Source organism: Tachypleus tridentatus, chromosome 13 (assembly GCF_004210375.1).
Source record: "Tachypleus tridentatus isolate NWPU-2018 chromosome 13, ASM421037v1, whole genome shotgun sequence".
Classification (NCBI taxonomy): Eukaryota; Metazoa; Arthropoda; class Merostomata; order Xiphosura; family Limulidae; genus Tachypleus; species Tachypleus tridentatus.
The window spans coordinates 233,394,580-233,421,711 of NC_134837.1; the positions used below are offsets into that span (position 1 = coordinate 233,394,580).

At 31.3% G+C, this 27,132-nt stretch overlaps 1 protein-coding gene across 4 annotated transcripts in view; it reads left to right on the top strand.

The window, feature by feature from the left end:
- Nucleotides 1-18,508, top strand: part of LOC143239341 (WD and tetratricopeptide repeats protein 1-like) — a 78,783-nt gene extending 60,275 nt beyond the window's left edge. For 2 of the 4 annotated variants that reach the window (XR_013021130.1, XR_013021131.1), the window contains exons 14-16: nt 9,457-9,652; nt 12,867-13,096; nt 16,302-18,508. Coding sequence is in view for 2 of the 4 variants with exons in the window: in XM_076480328.1 (XP_076336443.1) it covers nt 9,457-9,652; nt 12,904-13,096; nt 16,302-16,484 (572 nt within the window). In the remaining 2 variants the exon portion in view is untranslated. The remainder of the gene's footprint in view (nt 1-9,456; nt 9,653-12,866; nt 13,097-16,301) is intronic. The other 2 variants (XM_076480328.1, XM_076480329.1) reach the window with 1 other exon arrangement.
- Nucleotides 18,509-27,132: the final 8,624 nt, after the last annotated feature.

The following is a 27,132-nucleotide window of genomic DNA, read 5'->3' on the forward strand; positions in this document are numbered from 1 at the left end:
TACTGATTAAATATATTGCAGCAATGTCTGAAAGACCGTGCAGTTATTAAAGCAAAAGGTGACACACAAAATATTAACTGTTTACTGAACTCAAACACTTCTACTGGGTTTCTGTTGTACTAAATATGAAGATTCATAAACTTTTGATGTTTCATCTGTGAATTACCTTCCATTATTCTTTGAAAGTAGCCTGAAGAAATCTAATTTTTGACTTTGTCATAACATGTTTACACAGTACTGAGATTATTGTTAACATGATACATTATCATTTTATGTTTTAATTTTAATTTCTTTATTTAAAAAATACATAAATTTCAGTTTTGTTGTTGTGATGTATGAGCATTCACAGATCTTAACATTTTGTCTCTAGTACTTAAATAATAAAGCATATGTCTAGACTGAATTATACATATGCAGTGCTATATACCCATCCAAGTTTTTCAAGTTCAATTGAATCATTTCATAAAACACAAGAAATAAATAAATGCTCATTCCCTTCATCCATATATACTTTGTCCACCTTTTAGTCCACCTTCTACTTAGTCTTGAGATTTACAAGCTACAGTTATTTATTTGATGTACATGTTTATAACTAATATAAAGAACTAATTTTAAACTACAATCTCTCAATGGTTATTTTTATATCTATAGTCTGTGTTTTTAACAATATGAACAATATGAAGCTCTTTTCAGGGAAGAGAAAAAAAAATCTATAAATGATTCAAATGGTCACAGCTCCACCAGGTCATGTAATGCATAGATGGGCAAATTTAGAATTAATTTAAATACTAGCTGAAGTACCCATTCTCTGGATGAAAGTTATGTAAATTATTGATTAATGAAAGGCTATCTTAGGACATGAAATGTTGCTTCCCTTACATGTAATTGTAAAGAATGCAAACATGCTCCTAAAAACTGCAAAACATGTGAAGTGAAACTGCAAGTTTGCATGTATCTCCACATGAACCCAACAAACCTTCATGCCAAATTTAGTGAAGATTCAGCAGAGGTGAGTTAATGATAAAAAAAAGCACAAATGCAAAACTGAAAATTGGTGTGTACCCTTGCATGGATGTAATGAACCTCCATACCAAAATAGTTACATGGACAGCATTATTATATTTATATGGCTTCTCTTTAGAAATTATGAAATTCAAAGCTCAGATAATGGAAAAAATTTGAAATATAAACTATATTGTGATGCCAAGTATGTAAACATGAATTGATAATAAAGTAGTTTAAATAAATCTTAAAGATAACTCTGTAAAAAGATCATGACTTACACTTTGACCCATCTGTATGTGTAAGGTTAAAATTTTTCATATATTTCCTAGATTATATCACCCTATTTTATCAGTGTCTCAAGTTGAAAATCTTTGCAGATGCAGTATGAAAATTCATTGTTTTCAGTTTGTTAAATATTTCTTTCAAGGTCAGCCTTAAAAAGTGTAGCTTAGAATTTACCATGTGTATGTTTCACAGGATTAATGTTGAAAACTTATGTAAAGTTAATTAGAAAAAAAACTTGTGGTCATTGTTGAAAAGTTTTGTGTACAATTTGCAAGAAAAACATGTCATGTATAGTGTTAATAAAGGTTGTCTACAAATTGTTCAATATTTCCATTTTTTCTATATTCAAATTTAGCTTATATAGTTTTTTAAATGATTCCTAAAGTGTAGTGTTGGAAGTTAGTACTCATAGTTTTTCATTTGTTCCTTGTAATGTGAATGTGAAAACTTAGAGATAATTGTTTATGAAATATCCTCCAGGAGTTCCTAAACTTGGGGCTCAGTATCTCTAAATTTGTTGGGTTGGGGTCTCATTTAGGATGCATAATGTTCTTAGGACTTTGTAGTACTAAACTATTGTTTGGGAACTCCTAGAGGATTAATGTTGAAAGTGTTGATACTTTTTAGATTTTATTATTGTGGTCTTTGTTGAAAATTGAAACTTGCAGAAGTTTATCAAGTGTCTCCCACACTTTTATGTTAAGAATTGGCGATAACATATTGACCCGTATTCTTCTAAAGTGTCATTGTTTAGAAATATTTATTTTTGTGTGTTAGATTAATAGTGTATAATCAGTATTGAGAAATTTTACAATTTTTGGGCTGTTTCCTTCACAAATTTACTTTTGGTAAGTCATTTTTACAGTTTTGTAAGACAACCAGGTCACAGGTTTAGAATAAAGAAGTGTTACAGTTTTTCACAAATTTAATGATAAGAAATATTTAGATTTTTTAAAGTTCCTTTGGAGAGTATTGCCAAGAAGGTTTTTTTTTACATTTAGTAAGGGATATTTTTAGATACACTCCATAGGATTATTTCTTAAAATTGTTTTACATCTTGTTCAATATCTGTCAGAGGGCAGATGTTTGTTTGAGTTTGTAAGTTACTACTCATTTTATGAATATTTACATACAAGTATTGCTTATGTATTTTAGATACTCTTTTTAAGAATTGTGCTACTTACAGATTCTTGGATTTTCTTTACAGTTGTTATAAATGCTGTATTTACAATAAATAACGTTTATATTCTATACTCACTGTTGATAAATGTTTCCTACACTTTGTCACTTACTTTCAAGTCACTGTAAAGATCATTTATTTGTAACAAGTTTATTGTTGTAACATGGGTTACTTATATTCTCCAAAGAGATATTATCTGAAAATAGGCATGTCTAATTCTTTGGAAAGTTGAAATACAAAGACCCTTTCACCTCATCAAAAGTCAGATCAAGGATTGGCAAGTGAGAATAAATTTGCACATACAGTATAGGAGGCCAAGACATCGAACACTCAAAATAGTCTTACTAACATTATGTCAGATCCCCCTTGAGTCAAAATTTATAAAAATGTTGTTAACAATATGAGAGACCTTCTCTGAGTCAGTACTGAGAAGATTGTTGCTTGTAATGTGTCTGATTACATTTGTATCAGTGGTGATAATACTTTGTTTATGATACTATTTCTGTATAAACATCTAAAATACAGTTGTGTATGGTCTGACATAGCCAGGTGGTTAAGACACTTGACTTGTAATCTGAGGGTTGCAGGTTTAAATCCCCATCACATCAAACATGCTTGCCCTTTCAGCCATGGGGGCATTATAATGTGATGGTCAATCCCACTATTTGTTAGTAAAAGAGTAGCCCAAGAGTTGGCAGTGGGTGGTGATGAGTAGCTGCCTTTCCTCTAGTCTTATACTGCCAAATTAAGGAAAGCTATTACAGATAGCCCTCATGTAGCTTTGCGTGAAATTCAAACAACCAAACTAAACAATAGTGTGTTGTATGTCGAACTTCTTCAGTGCAGCTTTTAGAATAATGTTGCTTATGTTTTCTCAAGTGTCCTTTGGATCAATATTGGAAATAGTTTGCCTTAGCAGTATTAGACTTTTTTACCTATTAATTGCTAAAAGTATTAGATTTAGAGTTTTTTAATGTCTACAGACTTATTTAACTCTTTTCCTATAGGTAGGTCAAAGTAAACATCATGACTTAGAGTGTTGAATTTAAAATTTAATTGCACTATTTTATTATCATTGTTTTCAATAAACTTGTCAAAATGTAGTTGATGAATTGAATTTTAATGTTATGTATGTATTAAGCTCTTAATTTTATGAGGAAATATTTAAAAAACTAAATCACCTCTAATATGAGAATTGTGAGATTTGTTCTCTAGATTTTCCTTCTTTAATTTATATTTACCATCTCTGTTTGTAGTTTTATGTAGATTACTCATTATAATACGGGTATTACTAAGGCAAAGCATAAATTTATAGCCTTTAATCTTATTTGTTTATGGAGTCATAAACTAAAAAATCAGACTTGCTTGCCATGCCCACCAGTTACATCCTGTCATTCACAAATTACCTGTGTGGTGTATCTTAAATTTTATTCTATATTATTCCTAGCCAATAGAAAACCAAAGCATTAATCTATCAAGTGACATATTACATTGTTTTCAGTAGTATTGTATATTTTGCCTCCAGTTTGAAAATATCTCTCATGATATTTCTCTCACAAGCTTAATTAAATATTTAGTAGTTATTATTGTATAATTAGAAAACCAAATAAATTATTATAGTTATTGGACATTACTTGCTTTATGCATGTTAGTATTCTTTCTGCAGGAGCATATAATTGGATTCATAGACCATAGGTCTAGTGAAACACTTGTCATGTGTAAACCTGGAATCCAGTGCTATAGCTTAGCAGAAGATGCTTTGTTGCTCACAACGAGTCAGCTGGGAATTAACAGATTTTTTTCAGTGGGAACACAAGATTAAAATTATATCTAAATTGGATGTTTTTAAATTCAGTCATCAGCCCATAAACACATGGTATTCCATAACTGAAAATAACAATGTTCTGACCTTGGGTAAATCTTGTTACTTCTTCAAACATGTTAGTATTTTACCAAATCTGTAAGCACAGTTCAGTTTTGAAAAATGAGTTTCCTTGTACAAGTATTTTGATTATTCAACTGCTCCTGAGGAATCATCAATAAAGACTTAGTCACTTTATTATCCAAGTTCCATCATATTGGTGTAACCAACTGCACTGTGACCTCTCCCTCGAGTAGATCAGTTACTCACATTAATTTTCGAATGTAGGGTACAGTGGCTGATGTTTTGGAAATTACCTTTATCATGGTCCAACTTTTTTATGCTACCCATGACTACAAGTTGTAGTGTGTGAAATAAGCAAAATTAAGTTGAGGCAGAAATTTAAATACACTGTTTGCTGATTTAGATTCATCCAAAAGTTCATTTTCTGAGTCACTATCTGTAGATGAGCTATTACCATCTTTTGTACTAGGTAGTGTTTGTGGTTCAAATCCAGGCAAGCAGATTATGTTGTATGTGTTATCAGATGTCATATATGACACCTTGTTGATGTTAAACAGATTTATTATTTCATATTGAACTGCAGTGTTATCAAATTTGTGATGTCTCTTGAAATGCCAACATGCCAGCATGAATGTTTGCATTTTCCAGTCAATTATAAAATGACCAGTGTTCTAAGAATGTTGTGCATTTGTCTGCTACTCCATATACCTTCAGTGATATTGATATTTTCTACAAGTTGCATTAGAGAGATGACTTTTTGTTGGACTTCATGAAACTTGTTCTTGATCAACACTGTGGACAGATGCTTGTGGCTGGGAAGAACATACCAAGAATCCATAACTGATGTTAAATCTTGAAAATATTTTGATTCAACGACTGAGAAAGGTTGCAGAGTACTGGCAGTAAAATTGACAAGTTTGTTAGTGATATGCTTCTGACAAGAGTTTGTAGACTTGTACTTAGTTAATTTCATGCAGTATGCTGGTACTGTAGCCTGCTGCACCAAGGTGGATGTACCAGAGCCATATGTAGGCTTCTGTAGTTCTGCCTCATGATCATGCTAGAAATACAAATGCATATCTCAGTTATATTATGTAGAATAAAATATATAATAAAAATAATATAAAAAGAATAATAATAAACAAAAATTATGAATACATAGCTCAAAACATGAGAAATTTAGTTTAACTGTAGGAAAAATAAACATATAATACTGAATAAATGAATGTAATAAAAAAATGTAATTTAACACACATGAGAAATTTAGTTTATAATTTACATTGTTCATATTAGTGAAATTTAACCTAAATTACCCATTATAATATTGTCATTTCTCAGGCAAAACTCAATTTTCATAGCCTTCAATTTTATTTGGTTACATAGCCATTCAAATAGAAAATCAGAACCCTCTTGTCACAATCACCTGTCACATACTTTTTTCAGGATTTGTCAATAGTTTTCTTTTATGTTTATTACTATATTATTTTTAACCAATGGAAATCTAAGGTACTCATCTTGCAAATCATGTATTATATTATGTTGTTTTTTATACTGAAAAGTATTGATTTTTCTTTCAGTACAAACTTAGTTCCCATGGGAATGAATCTTGTACTGAAAGAGAAATTAACACACTGTGGATGTGTCTCTAAGTTTGATAAATACAAGGGTTGACATTTACTATTAATTATTAACTAACCATTAAATGATTTAATAAACAGTTTGCCATTGAATTTGAATATGAATACTGTGTCATTAAATTCAAATTCAAATACTTTAATTTTTCATACTAAAGTATACAAGTGCCAGTATGAATACTCCAAAACTATATTCCAGTACACCATATTTGACTAGTACCATTAGTATAAAAAAGTAATCTTAACTTTCATCAACACTTGACAGCAAAAAAAGAAAAAAGAAGAGACGACACAGATGAGTTCTCTATTTTTTTGTTTTTCTTGTATATTCTTCAGTTATTACTATGAAAGTAACAAAAATTTAAAAATTAGAAACTTATTAGGTTAGATTAGCTAAGATAATGAAAAATATAATAACTATTCATGAGATATGCTCATGAGCAACTTCTGCACTATGTCATTAAATGCAGTGACTTATGCATTCTCTTAGTGGTTTACAATTTGTGTGGTGGGATTATTAGTTATACACAAGTGAAATGGCAATAAAACAAAATTTAAGTATAAACAAATGTGTAATATTATGAGTTTTAAGTTATGATAAACAAGTGTAGTTTTTTATTGCACCTTTCAGTTACTCTAGGGAGAAAAAAGGTTAATTTATATTTTTATTTTTTTAGTGATTATGAGGCTAGTCAAATTGACTGAACATGTGTAGTGTTAGAGTAGAGAAAGGAACAGATAAAATATGAAGTTTTACTTGTAAAACATTTTATAAATATTTAGGAGGTTTTAATGATTATTTGAATTAAATTTCACAATTTTCAGATGATTAAAAGTATTTTTATCTTAATATGCAAATCATTTTGCACTCAGAACAGGCAACATTCTGACTCCATATCTTCACAGACAATTTTTATTAAAAATATTAAATTAAAAAATCTGTTGTTCTTTCACCATCAATATTTGGGTTCTTCAGATTTTGTTGGAGGGAATTGAAATTCCATTTTTTGCTTCACCTCCCTTGTCCCAGGAGCCTGTTTCTTCCCTACTTTTTGTGATCTCATAATTTGCCAGTGTCTATTGGAGGTTCACTCTCATCTGTTTTAAAAGTGATTAATCTACCATATGTACTGAGGCTAGTATCTGACACCATTCACCAAATTTATACCCTTTGTTTCCCTAATACACAAATATTTTTACCCTCTATTATTAACAAGAAAATTAACTCCATTTGCCACAAATAAACTTTCTTAGTAATTCCAACCAACCATCATCTTTAGTTTCTTGGAATTTTGTGTAATCATCTTAGCTAGCAAAAAATTGGTCTAAAAATTAAAATTCTGAAAATGGATAAGAGAACAAGTACATGAAAATATTATACAGAAATACATTAGCATTTTAAAACATGAAACTGGCTGTCTTCAAGATGTATAAAATAGTAAGCACTGAACATTAGGGAATCAATTTCAAATGTGACTTATAGTTAAAAACTTGTATCTTTTTTTGTACAAGTATATAAGTTCTTGAGTCTACAGACAATGTATTCATGTCATCTGCTCGCTGAATATCATAGGTCAATATATTAGATTTTAGTGAAAACTCTACCTTGCAGGTTGAAAAACCAAAAAAGTAGTTAATTTACCACTGATTAAGGTATAGATCACATTTTATTTCTTGAAGTTTAGCAAGAACTGAACTCAACAAACATTGTCTAATGTATAATAGTTGTGAAAGGCCTATAATGTTTGAAACACATTTTTGCATAAAGTATAATAATAATAACTATTATATTTTATAATAGCAGTTGTATGGTCATTAATAATTTTTTTTAACTTTTCAGTATATTATTAGTAATCAAATTTGTGCATAAAAATATTTGTGTCTGCAGTTAAGGGTAATAGTAAGAGGGCTAGCTGAGGCTCAAACTACCCCAAAATGTATGTTTTTCCTGTAGCTCTGTGAGCCAGTAGAAGTTATTGCTACTAAATTTAATTTACTTCATAAGTACCATATTGTGTTCCCACAAGATATATAGTGCATCCTCATGTTTAATAAAAGCCATTTTCTGTTCACAACACTCCTTTTGTTGGTAACATCCAAATTGGATCAGTGATTTGTCTCAAGTCCAATGACAATTTTTTATAATATTTATTAATTATCAATTCATCAGGTTTAGACCAAGATATTACAATAGTAGAAAAAAAACACCCAATAATGTGTTAAAATGCATTAGAAATTTGGATTCTTTGTTAATGTTCTATTATAAAGACTTGGGTGTTGATTATTGTAGCACTCACCCAACATGTGGAAACCTTGTATTTAAATTCCTGTTGAGTTTGGGTTTTATATGTTTGTTTCTTTTGTTTATTTTTAAAAATATTTATTATATTTACATCAAGCTCTTTGAATATTTGGAAACAAAACAAGTCCTGGAGACCATATTATATTACATATAAACATCATCTTTCCATGTCAAATACAAATATCTTTTCAACTTAGATAAGAGATTAAAAAAAAAAAAATTAGTCTAAATGTTTATAAGAATTTGTTATGGAAAGTTGTATCTTTATACATTTGAACTTTCACCATTAAATGTTTTGCTTTTTACCATAAAATGTAATAAAATGTAGGGTCAGGTATTTGACCACATAGGGGTATTTCTTGGAAAACCTTTTTTTTTTTTTTGCAACGTTCAATATATATAATTATATAATATAATATATATAATTATATAATATAATATATATAATTATATAATATAATATATATAATTATATTATATAATATAATATATAAATATATAATTATAAAATATATATAAGTCAAAATTTTAATCAAGGAAAACTTAAAATAGATAACCAAATATACACAAGAAATGTTTTTGTGAAATAGTAGAAAAAGGATAAACATTCTTTGTTTGTATATCTACATGTATATATTGTTAGCATAATATTAATTTTCAGAAATCATGATCATGAAACATTGAGATTTAATTTTCAGAAGTAATGTTAATCAACATTTAGTTATATGACAGGTATTCAGTTGGTTGATTGTAACTAAACCAGTCTAAAATAATTTATTACTCTTTGGTGGAAATGTGACTGGAAGGGTATGTCATTGAGCTTTTTATTTATTGTACGAATAAAATCAATGAAGACTTTCTTTATTCATGTTAAAACCTTAAAATTTGCAAGAGATGGAAGTACTGTTATTTTATAATATTGTTGCATTGATTTGAGGAATTCAGAAATAATGACCCCATTAAATATTTCCTAAGTATTGAAATTTCACATATTAAAATATTGCCATTTTGAAAAAAAGTCTGTTTTCCCTAATCTATAAGTTAATGATTGCATAAAGAAATGAGGAAGAAGTTGATGTTTTCTGACTAAGCAATTCTTTTGTTTTAGGGCTACCAGTTTATTGGCAGACCATTTATACACTTTTCTGTTAATTTGGTTTCACAGAAACAGAAGACACAGGAGGTGATAACAAGCAGGAATCCCACAGCTCTACAGAGAATGGAATGAGTCCCCGTCATCGCAAACCTTCTTTATCAGAGCAGGAAAAAATATGGCGTGCTTCAGCTTATGACTATGAATCTCGATTTTGTGGTCATTGTAATACAACTACAGACATCAAAGAAGCTAATTTCTTTGGAAGGTATGTTAAATATGCACTTTACCATATAAATTTGAACTTTTTTAAAACATAGTGAACAAAATCTATAGAAAGGGTGAAAATTATTGTATTTTGATAATAAAGTTAGAAGAGAATGACTTTTACACTCAAGACAATTGTAAGAGAACTTATATTTTAATTGCTTTACTTTTGTGGGTTTTTCAGAGCTAGTACATGAAACACCTTTATGCACAAGTTCTGAAGAAACTGTAATGGTAGAATGTTCAAATAAAAAATCTCAATTATATGGAATGTAAAAGTCTTTTGTGTAACTATATTATCTAAATGTGTAAATCTCTTTAGTAGGCAATAACAGTTTTTACACCTTCGGATAATTTTGTTTAGTGGTAGACAATCATAAAATATTATAACATTGTAACCCTCATAATAATACTTGAACATAAAGTTCCTGAGACTTTCATTTGTTGGTAACAATGTAGTAAACAAAAATAGACAATGTTGATTAGGATTAACAAAGATGACATCTATTTTGAATCACCACATCAATTTGTAGGTCTAAATTACATTTGAAGCCTTGGAAGATTCACTGAAATATCTGTACATTCTAATGACTGTAAATTGTGTTGTTCCAGTCGATCCTCTATTGAAGTTATTGTTTAATGATTTCAGATATTTTTTATACTTAGTAGTCTAACATATCATTTTTATTTAAGAATTTTCTGTTCATAAAAAAGTGAATTTTATTCCCAAAGTAATTATAAAATTGAACTTTTAAATTAACTCTGTACTTTAAATTTTTAAAAGTCCTTTGTCTTAGAAAGCTTGAAAATCTTTTATTAATTAATCTAAAATATGGAGTAAACAGAGAAATATGATTATAATTAACAAATACTTCAGATATTTCTTTGTTTTTGCTTGGATTATATTATCTAAACAAAGGTTTCCTATGATTGTTTTCTGTAAGGTATTAATTACTGATCTTTTTTTTCTCTTAACTGGATCTTTTGTAGGTGTTCCTTTTCCTTCATATGGGTGTTGTTTGTAATCTGTTATTTTTTAGTGCTTTCTTGTTCTGTTAACCCTTTAAATTTCCAGAAATTTCTATAATGGGAATTTCACTTGGGCAACAATACATACTATGAGATTTCTTAATGTATGTTCTCAAAAAATTATAAGATTTTGATGAGGATTATAAGTATCTTGCATACACAGAATGAAATTATTTTAATTAAGTGTTTTTACTAAAAATACAATTTACCTGTTGTAGTTATTTACACTCATACTGTAAACAGTTCAAGTGCAAGATGCTTTTAAAGTATAAAATACTTCATCTTATAGATTTCATATTTCATTTGCATAACCTCTAGAGCTTCCTAAATGAATATGAAAATGGTTTTTTAAGGTAAATATTTATATTTTATTTTACAATTTCTTTACCAAAACACTATCTCTTGCTCTTATCAGCGTACAATACAATGAAATTAAGAAATAGGAGTATGTACATACATTTTAACTCTTCATTGAATAATCATAAAATATCTTCATTGCATCTTATGCATATCTTAATATCTTTTTTTTTTCACATATAGTTAATTTCTGATGTTTATCTTTTATTACTCCTTTTGCTACAGGTCAACAGTCAGTCCCCTTGGGGCATATTTGCAGTATTTAGCAAAATAAACTTTCTTCTAGCACAAGACCTTAAGCAAGAACTGATGCAAAGTATGATTGTATTTGAAAAATCTATAAGCCTTTCAATTATGCATTTTAAATATAAATAATACATAACTAAGAGATGAAAGTAAGACTTAAGTACAATTTAACTGTTTCTCTGACTATAACAAATTTAGCTAAGAGACAGCCATAAGTGCTGTTGCTGATGAAGCAGCCAATAGTGCAGACAGTAATATCTACCCTGTGATGAAAAACTGTGCACCAATTTCAAAATAACTGTTGTTGGATTATAGTACAAAATGAGTTATTTCTTTTTGAGTGTATACATGTGTATGTAACCTCTACATACATGTATGCTATAAAGTTTAAGCAAATACATAGAAGTAAGCAATGGCACCTGTCAGAGGTTGACAAAATTTATTACTTGTTTCTACTGCATTTAGCCAGAGAACTTTGAAGATTACATATCAGTAGGGCAAGTAAGTGTACTTAATATATAGATGCACATCTACACAACTAGATTTATCATAAACAAGATGAAAAGTGTGAAATTTGACAATTTTCATAGCTATTGGGTCACATGACAAAAATGGAAGTTTGAAATTGTTTTTAAATATTTTTTTTCAAATAAATAACTTTGAAACTTAGGTGAGGTAAATCTTTGAATCATAACGTATATTATAGTCTTTATTTTATTCACACACGTTGATTGTAAAGGTCTTTAATGAAATTTTGAATGTAAGGCTTAAATTAGTTCTTGTTGCTTTCTTATTCTTGCAGCAAGATCTGCTGTTTCTTTAACCACATATGGTACTTGTGAATTTTATTTGTGGTTGGTTAATTATGTATTTTTCTTGTTAATATTTTGTTTCTGTTTTATTAGCCATTTCTGTAAAGTTTCATTAATTAAGTATGGCACATAAGAAGTTTTGCATGGTTAGTTAATACTAACAATTAATTACTGATGTTCACTTCTAACTTGGCATATTGCTAGTTGTTTGATTTTGCAAAGTTCACTTGTCAGCTATTAATTCTTTCTCTCTAATTAGCTAAAATTGAAGATATTTAGATGTTTACTGTAACTTGTTACATTCTTTTATTTCATTTCATTAGCTAAAAATAATATATGTGTAGATATTCTTAGTACACTATATTTATATTCCTAATTTATAGATACTCTGAATTTCATTAGCTGGACTTTAAAATGTGTGTATATTTTTCTATTTTGTTTGCTAGACCTATAGAAATTTGTATGTTCTGTGTTACATGAGTGATCAATTCACACACACAAAATTATGATCAAATGTTTGTTCGACATGGAAACCTCATATAAGTACAAAGTAATATACATTTAAACATTAAAGACCATTCTTAAAATGAAAATCTGTTCTTTAAGATGTTATTACATCCACTTAAACTTTTTGTGGTTTCAGTTTACTTACATTCAAAAATGAGTTTATTTTGTTAGTCAGTTAAAAAAATACTAATGATAACAAAGATACTAAAATTTCACATTCTAAACATTCCTCTATAAGTAACACATTTCCTTTATTTTTCTAAGAAATATCCACAGTTTGTTTCTCTTAAACATTCCACAGTCATGGACAGTACATCTTAGCTGGCTCAGATGATGGATCTTTCTTCATATGGGACAGAGAAACTACTAACATTGTCCGTGTCTTAAGAGGAGATGATTCTATTGTCAACTGTTTACAACCTCATCCAAGTCATTGTCTTTTAGCAACTAGTGGTATAGAATTTGTGGTTCGACTCTGGAGCCCACGTCCTGAAGTAAGAGGTTTTTATGATAATGATAGTAGCGCATTAAATAATTTTTAAATACAATAATAATGTACTCAAAGAACATAGACTAATAACACAAAAATAACAGACAAGTTCCCCTCATTCTAAAAAATGTTCTGACTTTTTAACTGTGTGAAAAGACCCATTACAAATTTATCTAAGTTAATTGTTAATTTTCCTGTTTAAATATAGCTTGTGTTCTGAGTGAAATTGATGCTTCTCTGTTCAGAACACAATGTTATGCAATGCATCGTGTGATAGCTGAAAACCTTGACTTACTATCGGATATAAGTAATATATAATTAAATGTAAGAAAGAACTGTTAACAAAGCCTGAAAAAGAGGATATGATTTTCTATTTATTTCTCAGTAACCAAACAAAACTGAAAGCTGTAAAAGTTATGGTTTATCTGAGTAATGATGATTTTATAGTGAATAGTTTATGTTTAAGTATTTACTGTTTCAAAGATTGATGGAAAGACAACAACAAAAAAACACAAGATACCAAGAGAAAATATGTGAAGTGTGTCATAGTAGGAGAAAGTTGGGATTTTTAAAAGTTGTCTTTTAGAATATGAATTTAAAACTTGTATATTCTTAAAATGTGTATTATTAGGTAAGAGTTTATGCTATACTACTTGTTTTAATATAAATAAAAAGTAGTTTAATACAGTTTTCAATACTAAAACTTTGTCATCTAGTAAAAGATACCCAGGTAAAGGAGTTAACAGAGATAACCTGAATGTCTAATCCGTGCCATACAGAGGATTATTTAAGTGGGTTAAGGCTCATAAGCTTAAACAGCATAAGAAATAATTATGAAAATGGAGAGTAAAAAGGGTATAAAAGGAAAACAGAATGCCACTCCATGAACTCCACCATGAACCATTTATATTACAACTGATAACCATCCAACCAACCACGAAATGCTACACCAGAATAAAACCTGTAAAAGTATGGGGAGTCATACTATGGCAACTCCTAGTAGTATTAATCTAGTTTAGGCTTCAAGAACTGAAAAATTGTAGTAAGGCTGTGAAAAGAGTTTATTTAACTAGAGGTAAAAGAAAAGTAAACTTATTGAAAGATATTTTAAGTATCTCAGAGCATGTTTCTTATGATATACAATGTTGAAGTCTTGCCAACGACCTTATAGGTCTGAAAGTTACCTTGACTGTGAGATCCATATTAGCATGAAGTTGTCTCAGTAGATATGTAGTTAATTAAAAACCACTGCTAGGAAAAATATAAACAAACTTAAGGATTAAAGAGGAATGGTCACAGTTGGTAGTACTTGCTCTTTATGGATTAATCTAAATTTGAGTTTTTTGTGAGCAACCAACAGCAGCTTGTTTGATAACAGAGAGGCACATGGTATCTTCAGTGAATCATAGTCCAGTTATGGAACTGTACAGTTTTTATAATCTATATAAAAGTGATAGCACAATGAACCTGTCTTGCAGGTAGATTCTTAGTCATTCTGCTATACCGTTAAAATTACAGGAATTCACCTTCAAATCAATTACTGATCCCAAACATGCAGAAAATGTAGTGAAATGATGGTAAAGAGACCAGCAGAATGCTCAAACAATAGTCTAACTTGCACCAGTTCATGACACAACGTTTGAGGAAGTTTAGAGTAATAAAGAACGTTTGGAAGAATATTCCACACTTGTATATTGACAAACTCTATGAAAACAATGGGTCATGGTCTATGCTAAGGAAGGGGATTCACGTACAAAATACTAGTGAATTATACAACACACTTGCTTTCTTTTGTACTTTCCGTGATAATATTCTGTTAACTTTCTTGATTCAGTCTTGGTCATTTGAATAACCTTGTAATCACTATGTCATCATGAAACTAAATTTACTATAACTGTCAATTTACCAAGTCTATTTTCACAAAATCTGGCAAGCTTTTAGTAAATGTTACAAGTCTGTTGTACTCATCAAATAAAGTACTTACACTGAAGGGCTCTTTCTGAATTTTCAAAGCTTTCACTTTGTCAGTCTAAGTGAAAAGTGATTTTTTTGTGCTGAGAATAAAACATTTTATTCTATAGTTTTTGTATCAATTTACACAGCCTCTAGAACCTCCTAAATGAAAGTCAAAAGGTTTATTTAAGTAAAGCATATTTTATCATTTATTTCTTTGTATACTTACACTAACTGTAGCAAAATTAGCATTGTAGGGTTAAATGAAATGATTAAAATGATAAAATAACATAAAACTAAATTACCTTTCTTATCTAATAAAATGCTCTCATATTAGCAAACTTCATAAAGATATGTTAGCATTGATTAATATGAGGTTGTATTCCTTGTTATATATAGGTTTATAAAAGTGCTGGTATTATGTAACTACACAGGTAGCATGAAATTCTAATCATTGTCACATAGAAGGTTAATAAAATGTGTAAAGGTATGTTTAACATAGAACAAACTTTACTTTTGCCACACAAAGCTAGAAAAAACATTAAAAATATTAAACATATTATCTGATGCTTGTTTTACAAAAAACTAAAGAAGGGTAAAAGTATATTAATGTAGATGACTTAAAGATCTTAATATTTATCAAGGCAACTGAAGGTGTAATTCTTTTTCTGCCATCACTGAAATTGTGAATTTTGGAAAGAAAGAAGTGCGAAATACTGTTTGTCATTTGGTTCATCACTTACCACTGGTTTAGACTTCTGTCAGCAATATGCCCATGATCCTCGAGATATGTGTGCTAATGTTTTTTTCATATAGAACAATGAAATTGTAAAGTGTAATTTTTTAAGTTTTTTTTTTTTAATAATGACCTTGTAGATGTTACTTGCTGAATAATTTTCACAGTAATAATAGATTCTAAAGAAATATAAATAACTGCAGTCATTGTACTGGATAATAGTATTACATATATTAATTCGGTAAGTAATAATTTTGGTGGAAGTTGTTAGGAAAAAAAATAGTAAGTTCTAAAAATGTATTTAATAGATAATAAAGTCATATACTACTTGGTAAATAATATTTTTAATGTATCTTGACAGTAAAGAAGACAGCAGTTCTTTGATTCTGAAGAAAATATGTTAGTTAGATAATGCAGCTACGTATTACTTAATATTTTGTTGTAGCTTGAGAGTGAGGAGCATAGTAGTATGAGTTTCTACCACAAGGGTGAAAAATACAAATTAATATTTTTGTTGTAGGATGGCAGCAAGGAAGACAGGGTAGTTATTGATTCTGATGATGCAGCAGTTGCAAATCAAAAGAGAATGAATGCTGATCCACTGTCTGTAATGTTGATAAATATGGGTTACCCTATCCCCATAGTAGACAATGATGAAAGTGAAGGCAGTAGGGATAGTGCTGTTCAGTGCCGTACAAGCTAGTTCAATTCTTCTTTAATGGACTGAAGGTGTATGAGAAAAATTCTTCTGTATATAGTGAACTTTAAGTGTAATGGACTTATTATAACATTTGTATGTGTATGTGTTTTGAAGAGATAAATATTTACATTGAGTCAATTATTTTAATAAACAGCTAGTTCGTTATCCTACAATACCAGTCTTCTAATTGAACTGTTTTTTCTTTTGCCATATATAAATGATTATATGGACATTTTTGTAACAGTTTTTATGGGTTCGTTTGGTCAGAGACCATGATTTACTAATACCCAAATGTGGTTTTGATTTTACTTTGTATACTGTATTAATTTATGAAGTATGTAGAGAGAAACATTAGAGTACCAGATATATGTATCTTTGTTTTCATAAAAAAAGAAAAATAAGACAGTTGTGGGAGTGATACATTCAGAAAAACAAAAATACATTCTACATGTTATTAGTTTTAATAGAAAATTTGTCTGTGGTATTGACTTAATTTTGTGGTTAAATACTTGTGCATTTTAATATTTTTCATTATTACATCCTGAAAAGTCCAACTTAAGTAGTCTGCTTTCATCTGCTCAACCAAGTTGCTTATGTTTTTGTAGTAGTTGCCAGTGATTTTCGTTGTTTCATTTTTTTCTTAATGAACTGAAAGAGGTGTAGTAGAACATGAATTTGTTTGGCTTATGTACTTGCTATTTTTGTCAGTGTTGGGTGAGATTTAAATATAAGTTTATACACATGATATACTTACTTCTTAACAGTCAAACCTGGATGAGGTGTGTTCATGTGTTGTTAAAGTCTTGTAGTAAGTAACTTTAAAGACCATTAGATATAATGTTAAAAGTATTGACTGTTGTTATTTTTAAAACATATTACATTTTAACTAAAAATCTGCTGAAACGAAGCTCAGGTAAAGTGCCCTGAACCATTAAACTCACTTTATGTTTTATTCCACACAGAGTTTATCTTAACATTTCCTTTTCTTTTTTTGTGATTTATTAGCCTTCTCTAAACTAGTATATTGTTAATACTGTTGTACTTAGCACAACCATCTTAATATTTTTTGATGAAACTTTAGTAGATATAAAGAAACATGAATATAATTGTTTTTGTTTTTTTGTATCCATGATGTAGTGGCAATAATAATATTTTAAGGTTGACTGTTATCTACTTCTTTAAAGTTATTTACTTCTCAAATATCATTTGTTTTGTTATTAAGATACTGCTTCTTTGAAGATTTGAATAATTTTATTATAAACTTCATTTTAATTATGTGGTATTAGGTGCAGATCTACTTGTAGTGCCCATTTGAAGTCAACAGTGATGTAAAGATGCATTGATGGTGGTCAGAAAGGTACAGTAGTTGAAACTATTACATACTTAATATAGATAATTTACCCTCTACCTTTTACCTCCATCCATAAGTACCTTCACATACTGATGACATTATATGGAATTATAGAAAATCCAATGATATACAGTTTAAAAGCCAGTAAAATAGTTATTAGTGAGGCAGAATTTCTACTGTAGTCATCATAAGGAATAGATAATCTTCGGGAAAGATGCTGCTTCAGTGGAGATGAAATGCTGACTTGTATACAAACTGTATCTTTCAAACATTTAAGAAATATTGACAACACTTATGATTCCCCCTTCTTTTTGCACATAGAGATTTTCAAATTATCATACTTGAATAATAGTCTGGGTTTGAATAGTTTGCTTTCCATATTTTATTTTAATTGCCTGAATATAGCAATGTATATTCTTACTACTTCCTGTACACAAAAATTTTGGCATTGTTGAAAAACCTAAAGAAAAGGAGTTTTATTTGTCTACACTTTTCAGACAAAAATTACTGCTTAGTATGTTATGCTCGTAATTACTGAACAAGTAGCCTTCCTAGATATGCAAAAATGTTTGTATTTTACATTGGAAAGCATCTTATCCAGCACTAAAGTTTTTGTTAAATTATTTAGCTTGTTTCCTTATTATTTCAGAAATAAAGAATGATTTGAAATTACTAGTTACTTCACTGTATTATTCAAGTTACTGCACTTGAAAGTGTTCATTTACATTCTACAGATGTGTTTCTGAACTATTTATCAAATATTAATAAATATTTAAGAATGACTACTAAAATAGTGCTTTCTTAAGAATGAGAACTGGACATGGTCTTGTGGTTAGCATACTTGGCTGAATTTTGAATATCCAATATTTGTACCATAGTGTCATTGAACATGTTCAGCTGGGTTTATAAGAGTGAGAATCAATTTCAATACTTGATTCAAAGCACTTGTGGCAGTGGGTGTTTTATGACTGCCTGCCTTATCTCTGGTCAGTAGTTCAAAAGTAGATGGTTGTACCTGAAACTTAAGGGCTTTCTGATTGGCTGTTTATGTTTGCTTAAAGTGCCATTCTGATTGAAAAATACCAACATCAGAACTATTGTTATAAACTTTAACTCAGTAAATAAGTAAGATCCTGTTCACATTATGAAAATATTCTATCCAAATGTAAATATAAATTAATATCTTGGTTACAATTAAAATTATTTTAAAAATATTTACCAAATGATGAATAAAACTTATACAGCTTGTTTCTTTAATAAAAATTTAAACCTTTATCTGTATAATCTTCAACCATTTTATAAAGATTTTAATACTTTTATTTCAGAAAGTCAAAAACTACTTTTTTACTGTCATGCAATGAAATATAATTGATGTTCCCTTTAAATATTACCAGTTTTTTCTAATTTCTGTAGCCACATAAAGTAGATAAATGCTGTCTTCTTGTTTAATGTATACTTTGTATACCTTTATAAAAGATACTAGTAAACAAACAGTTGTGAAATACAATATAGTGCATGAAAGCCTGTTTTATGTCTATTTAGCTGTTAAGTTGTGAGTGGATAATGAAATGGATATGTCCATCATACCTTTCAGTTTTGTTGTTTTTGTTTGGCAATTATTATAATTTCAATTTTACAAGAATTTGCATTTTTTGAATCAAGGCTTTGATTTTTGTTTTTTCAGTAGCTCTAACTTAAGTTTCAATATTGAAAAAAGAACATGTAACCCTAAAGTTTGCTGTAAGAAAAATTTGTTGATTTTGGTCAAACAATAACAAATTCAAAACAGGAACTTTTAAATCCCCAATAGCAATTAATGCAGGATATAAATTTCTGTAATTTGTAATTATAGCTTATAATTATTATTAGGTATAAAATTGTGAAATGATTGTACAGACATTTCCATGTCTTGGTGTGAACTTTAGACAATTTCTTATTATATAAATCCAAGTTAAGGGTTTGTTTTCTATCTTCAAAAAATGTAATAAAACTTTCAGAATGGTTTGGTGTAGATGAAAGGTTTTCCCAAAGCAAGAATAATTTTCTTCTGCATGATTCTGACTGATTTGTGTTATATGATGATTTTCATCCTCTCATGACATCTAGGAATTACTTTGCTCTTAGTAGAAATAATAGTTGAAGAAACTATTTCTTATGACTTGTTGGTTGAAATTTAACAAATCATATTAATTTTCTAATTATTAAGCAATCTGAGACATTGAAAATGGTTACAATGAAAAGAAAAAACCTATCTTGTTTATACCGTTCCTTATGCTTGCAGTTTTATTGCCTATATAATGTTGGATTTGTAACACTTTTGCACAACTTCTTTCTGATTGCTTTGACTTAACAGGAATCTCATTGTGAATATATTCACAGTGTATTTCATGTAAACATCTCACCTTGCACTACCAATTGGGTCTAGGGTAAACATGACTTTTGGACACTTTTCAATACATACTGACTAGTTTAGCATATATACCATATCTTTAATAGGTAAATTACTTTGTAAAAGGCAACGAACTTCACCAAAAATCTTGACATAAATGGTGGAAGAACTGAGAGATTGGAACGTATGCATGATAATCAAACTAGATGACCTTTGACTGTTTCTGTCACTGTTGTTATTGAAGGTCTAACAATATACAGAACATTATTATGTTACAATATATATATATATTTACACAACATAGTAAGATTGATCCTTTCTATGTATCCATAGGTTCTGTACTGTTATTTAGTATTACATGTGACATCTTTGTGCTGTTATTATCAAAAATTATTTCAAACTCCATCTGCTTGACAGGTTAATATTAAGAATGTACCCAACATTGGAATCCACTTTTAAATAAATCAAAACATTTTATTACTGTACCAAAAATAATATAAATAAATGTATGCATTAACATTTATTTTCAATCTTCAAATGACAAAAAAATAGTGTGCAATACAGGTATTAAGTATTGATATGTCTTTGAAGAATGATGCTCTAATAGAGATTTGTATATTGCCAATGGGCCTATTCCTAGATGCTCTGTTGTAGGTGACATTTTCCAAAACATGTAACTGAGGGTGGCTGGTATGAGTATTAACACTTTTACCAAAATAAAGCTTTATTTTGATAAAAAGTGATAATACTTATATCAGCCATCCTGAGATGCATTTGTACACTAAGTGGGTTTCTTGTTTCTCGTCATCATGAATTTTCTAAAACAATTTAATATGAACTTTGAAATTTTGAAGGGAAATACAAAAGACATTTACAAGCACCATTACATGCCCAAAACCTATTGAGGCAGTCATAAATCACAGATGTAAAGACTTTTTGTATTCTTTTTTCATTAAGGAGATCACCAGTTTCTAGTACTGCTCTTTCTTGGTAAGCATGAGCCTTTGATTGTTTCCATGCCAATCACTTCTTTTACTGTTAAAACGTTGTGACAATAGGTTACTTTTTACCATGAGTTTTATTTTTTAAGAATGTAGAAGTAATAATTAAATTTTAAGTGACAAAAGAAAGCAGGACAGAATGCAATCAATTAATGTTATCACTTCATAAAATAAGTTAGTTACATGTACGTTAATTTTTTATTAGATGAAGTAAATTATTAATGAGCAAAGAAAAAATTAATAATTAACATTAAAAAATATACATTTTTTTTTACTCAGAAGTGTTTAAAAGATATTAGAAACGAGTTGTTTAAAAAATTCACTTTTACAATGAAGAAAGTTTGTTATCAAAAAAAAGAAAGGGGGTAGCACCTGTGATATAATGACTTGTAAATCATTTCAACAAGATCCAGCGAGTCAATGGAGGAAAAATTATGACAGGTCTTGCTGGCAGTGGTAGAAAAGACGGAAGACGACTAGTCAACACAACCTACTTTTTTCAGAGAAAATAGTGGTATTTAACCGTAACTTTTTTTATGTATCCATAGCCCCAAAGTGCAGAGTGCGATTTTTATTTTCATCAGTGAAGGGAATTAACCATGGAACCTCAAATTCGCAGTCAAATAGCACAAGCAAAACAACTTTATGCAAAACCTGTTCTGGACAATGAGGCCTAGCATAGCCAGGTGGTTAAGGCACTCGACTCGTAATCCAAGAGTCGCGGGTTCGAATCCTCGTCACACCAAACATGCTCGCCCTTTCAGCCGTGGGGGTGTTATAATGTACGGTTTGTTGGTAAAAGAGTAGCCTAAGAGTTGGCTGTGGGTGGTGATGACTAGCTGCCTTCTCTTTATTCTTACACTGCTAAATTAGGGAAGGCTAGTGTAGATAGCCCTCGTGTAGCTTTGCGCGAAATTCAAACCAAACCAAACCAAACTAGACAATGATCTTGATGTTTATCAGTTCAGTCTTAAAGATTATGTTCCTTATTGACAGTAATGTTGTACGTCTTACTCTTCATGCTCACATTCACAGTGGCAAAAAGTGTGACGTAAAAATGATGTCATCTTTTCAACACTGTATATATATTTTCATTAGCTATAGCTAATTTATATTACTATTAAATCATCCAAGAAACGTAAATCTTGAGTGGGCTGAAGAGAAAACATCATTTTCAACAAACGTAGTGGTATTTGACCTCACATCTGTGTTTGGGGTCGAATAATTTTAAACCGTTATAAAACTGCTATGGATTTTCCTTTTAATTCATATTACACATGATATAGTATAAACAAGCCCAGCATGGCGTTAAGGCGTTCGACTCGTAATCTGAAGATCGCGGGTTCGAATACCCGTCGCATCAAACATGCTTGCCCTTTCAGCCGTGGGGACGTTATAATGTGACGCTCAATCCCACTATTCGTTGGTAAAATAGTTGGCGGTTAGTTATGGTGACTAGGTGCCTTCCCTCTGGTCTTATCACTACTAAATTAGGGACGGCTAGCGCAGATAGCCCTCGTGTAAATTTGCGTGAAATTCATAAACAGCGAAAAAGGATAAAAGTAGCTCAGCCATTAAAAATCAAAGCCGAGAAGTAACCTTTACTTACATTAATCGTGACTGCTATATCTGTCTTTTTATTTTATAAGTTTTAAAAATTAGTAACAGAAGTACATAAAAAGTGATGAAGCATTGATGGTTGGGCCTACCTCATAAGTACAAGTCATTAAAATGAAATTTTGCAATAATGTATAAAGAACTACACGTGTACAGTGATATCTTCAACAACTTCTTTAGCCAGGAAACATTGAAAGTTTTCTGCATAAAATAAAACAATTTTCTGTCTTTCTGAGGAACTCTTCATAATTCATTTTATTTTTCACTGTTTACGAACTGTTAAGCGCTCGTAAGAACTGAGCTCAAGTAACAGACTTTAAACATTTCTTTTATTTACAAGCCACACTTTGAGTTTTAAAAAATAAATGTACTAGAATGGGAAGTTTGGCTTGTTTTGAATTTCGCGCAAAGCTACACGAGGGATATATGCGCTAGCCGTCCGTAATTTATCAATGTAAGAATAGAGAGAAGGCACCACCCACTCTTAGGCTATTCTTTTACTAAAGAATAGTGGGATTGGTCGTCACATATAACGCCCCCACGGCTGAAAGGGCGAATATGTTTGGTGTGACGGGGTCTCGAATCCGCGATCCTCGGATTATGAGTCGAGTGCCTTAACCACCTGGCCATGCCGTGCCCAGAATGGGAAGTATTAGTTTGTTTGTTTATTTTGTTTTTGAATTTCGCACAAAGCTACTCGAGGGCTATCTGTGCTAGCCGTTCCTAATTTAGCAGTGTAAGACAAGAGGGAAGGCAGATAGTCATCACCACCCACCGCCAACTCTTGGGCTACTCTTTTTACCAACGAATAGTGGGATTGACCGTCACATTATGACGCCCCCACGGCTGAAAGGGCGAGTATGTTTGGCGCGACGGGGATGCGAACCCGCGACCCTCAGATTACGAGTCGCACGCCTTAACACGCTTGGCCATGCTGGGCCGAAAGTATTAGTAGAGTACTAAATCAGAGAGAAATGGAAAACATCCTAATTTCTATGCAATAAATTACATTAAGATAATTGTGATGAATATAGATTTCTAATTTTATCGTTGTTTTGTAATGTGAAAATTTATATTTTTGTAAATACAAAATACTAGAAGATAAATTATAACAAAATATTAATTTCATTGAAGTTTTTGCCTCCATATTTTTCGGGTCTCTTTTCTGAGTATCAGACTGGACTGTGTCCATATTTTTCTACTGTGCCAATTATGATCATGACTAAAGACTGAGGTAAAAAAAAATCTAAACCTCAATATATTTTACTTTTGGAGACAAGATGCGACACTAGATGTTTATCGAAATATTCATGGCTGGGACCTATAAGCGCATGAATGTTCGACGTTTCTGTAGGATATCATCATGGTCTTACATTTAGATTTTTCAAGATACCAACTGGAAATTTAGAGCACTATCTAATATAACTGGGGCACAGGCATTGTGTGCCAATACCATGTAATGTCTTTATTGGAGACAATGAGAAGATTTGCTAGACTCGTCTACAAATTAACGAGGAATACTAGATGTTTCTTGAATAAGAAAAATTATGTTCTAACATTTTGACAGCAAAGTGACAGAAAGAATCCATATATACATTAACTCAATAACTCATGCATTTACATTAACACAAACACACACATATCTAGATCACACCGGCACTCTCACAATATGCCCAGCGGTAGTAGCAGGTGTCCAGAAAATTGGATAAAAACACTCATGCATTTACATTAACACAAACACACACACATATCTAGATCACACCGGCACTCTCATAATATGCCCAGCGGTAGTAGCAGGTGTCCAGAAAATTGGATAAAAACACATGACAGAGAATACTGAACTAGTCATTTCTGAATGTCCGAGAGAGCAGGTTGAGAGCTAAGAGAGTCGGTTTAAATAAACTGCTACAAAAAAAGGAACAAGTACGTTATCTTGTATAATTTCTCAGTCTTCTAAATGTGATAATATTTTTATATTTTTAGGTAGTTTGCCTCGTTTCAGCTCCATCTGTATCCATTTTTTAATGTGTGATGAACGGTGAAACATGGCGAAATAAAATTCTTAAAAATGACCAATATTACCAAAACTGATAACCCATATGAAACAATACTTTAAACAGGTTACATTCGTTTATTCAAGGAATGTTTGAAACATTCAATATCTCGTGTGACCTTTACGGGCTGTATGTGACACACTCCTGACACCGATTTGCACACTTCGAATCAGTCTATTGATGTTATCATTGGTGTGGCAGCCCACTCGTCTACTAGGGCTTGTCGGAGTTCCTGAACATTCTAAGGAGAGTGCTGGCGTTCACTGACATGCCTCGACTCCATATCCCAACAATTTTCAATCGGATTAAAATATGGAGATCTGGTGGGCCGCTCAAAAGTTTCTATTTCTACCTAGTCAAGGAAGTCCATACACAGTCTAGCAACGTGGGCTCGCGCGTTAACCTGCATGAAAATGAACCCATCGCCAACAGCACTAATCAAAAGGCCTCACAATGGGTTCCAGATTTTCGTCTCTATATCGTCGTGCGTTCAGAGCACCCATGTTGAGTATGAGTAAGTCCGTGCGGCCACCCAGGTGTATGCCTGCCCAGATCATTACAGAACCTCCTCCATAAGCGTCGACTTGCACAATGTTACAGGCGGAAAATCGCTCTCCTCGGCGTCCCCACATTCTCGCACGTCTATCATCACGAGACACAGTAAACTTACTCTCGTCTGTCAACAGCACGGTGGCTCATTGACGAAGTTCCCAGTCCATGTGCTGACGAGCAAATTCCAATCTGGCTGCACAATGCGCGCTGTCAGACTAACGCCTCTTGCAGACCGTCTGGCCCTAAGGCGTCCTTCGTGCAAACGGATGCGAACTGTTTAGGTTGACAAATGGGTTCCAGTGGAATGCTGAAGGTCATTTCGCAGACGGAACCGTAGCTAACCTGTCCCGCAGAGTGGTAGTCACGATGTAGCGGTTCTCTCTGATTGTTGTGCAGCGATGACGGCCTTGACCTGGTCTCCTGCCATAAGAGTTCGTCTCCTGGTAGCGTCGCCAAAGTTGATTGATTGATTGATGACGCTTGGAGACACACCGACGTGCTGTGCCACCCTCCTTTGGGTCTGGCCATCCTCCAGCATCCGGACCACTCTGGCCACCTCGTTCTCTGTCAGATCGCGCCTGACTGCTTGGATACACAAGATGAAGATACACACTAACAAAACGAACCGCAAAAGATCCATGATGATGTTTGTTTCAAAGATTAATGAGGAATGCATAGCTTCACGTAACAGCCTTATATAGGGTGCCTTGAGTTGTATTCTCCTTGAGTGAGGTGAGTTTCGTTTTCGTTGCTTCAAACTTCACTCGCAAGCTTAAAATACACTTGTAGATGAACGGATATGTTTTTCATACATAAATTTAGTTATAACAAAAATATACTGAAATATGCTTTGTTCCTTTAATTTTTTTAGCAGTATAGTACAGTTATTGTACTGCTTAACTTCTATGTGATCCAAGGCAAGCAAAATGGCATTCAACTCAGCAATGAACATAGAAACAATAGAAAGTATCTATGAGCAACAAACCTTGGTATAGCCCTCTGAGTCACCTGATTTCGAACCATCTATAAAAACGGGTACAAAAGAATGGTTAAAAAAGACATTTGGAAAAGTGAAGATAATGAATCCAGTGAGAAGTATCTATCTTTTTCAGATGACTCAAAGAATGGCCATAGGTCAGATTAAGCAATGTCTTTAAGTGACAGACAAACTGATCAGCTGTGTATAGATATGAAGGCTAAATGTGAATTAGCAGACTGCGGATTTTTAGAGAGCAAATACCAATGAGGAAGGAAAAAACAATTCCAGGTGGAATGTCATAGTAAAAATTAAAGCCTGGTAACATTATCCAAAAAAGATCTGTGGTGAAGAGGAGATTTATGGGGCGTGGTGTACAGACTCTGGACTGGTGAAGTGTGGAAAGTCTTCTTGCAGAGTTGAAGCTCCAATTGGTGCACAGGGTCCAACATCTTCAAGGTAAAGTCTCTAGCTGAACCATACATTATGGAACCAAAGCCCAACTTTGATATATGAGGATATGCTAAGTCTGGAGCATGAAACAACTTTATGCACTACAACAGGTGCAAGAGAGGACATGAAGGGTGTTCAGTGCCCCTGTACACTCCACACAAAACTGCTTAATGTGAGGAAAGAAAGAAAACGTATAGTTAAGCATAACTCCAAGGAACTTCGTCTTGGCTACCACAAGAAGTACATTAACATTCAGAT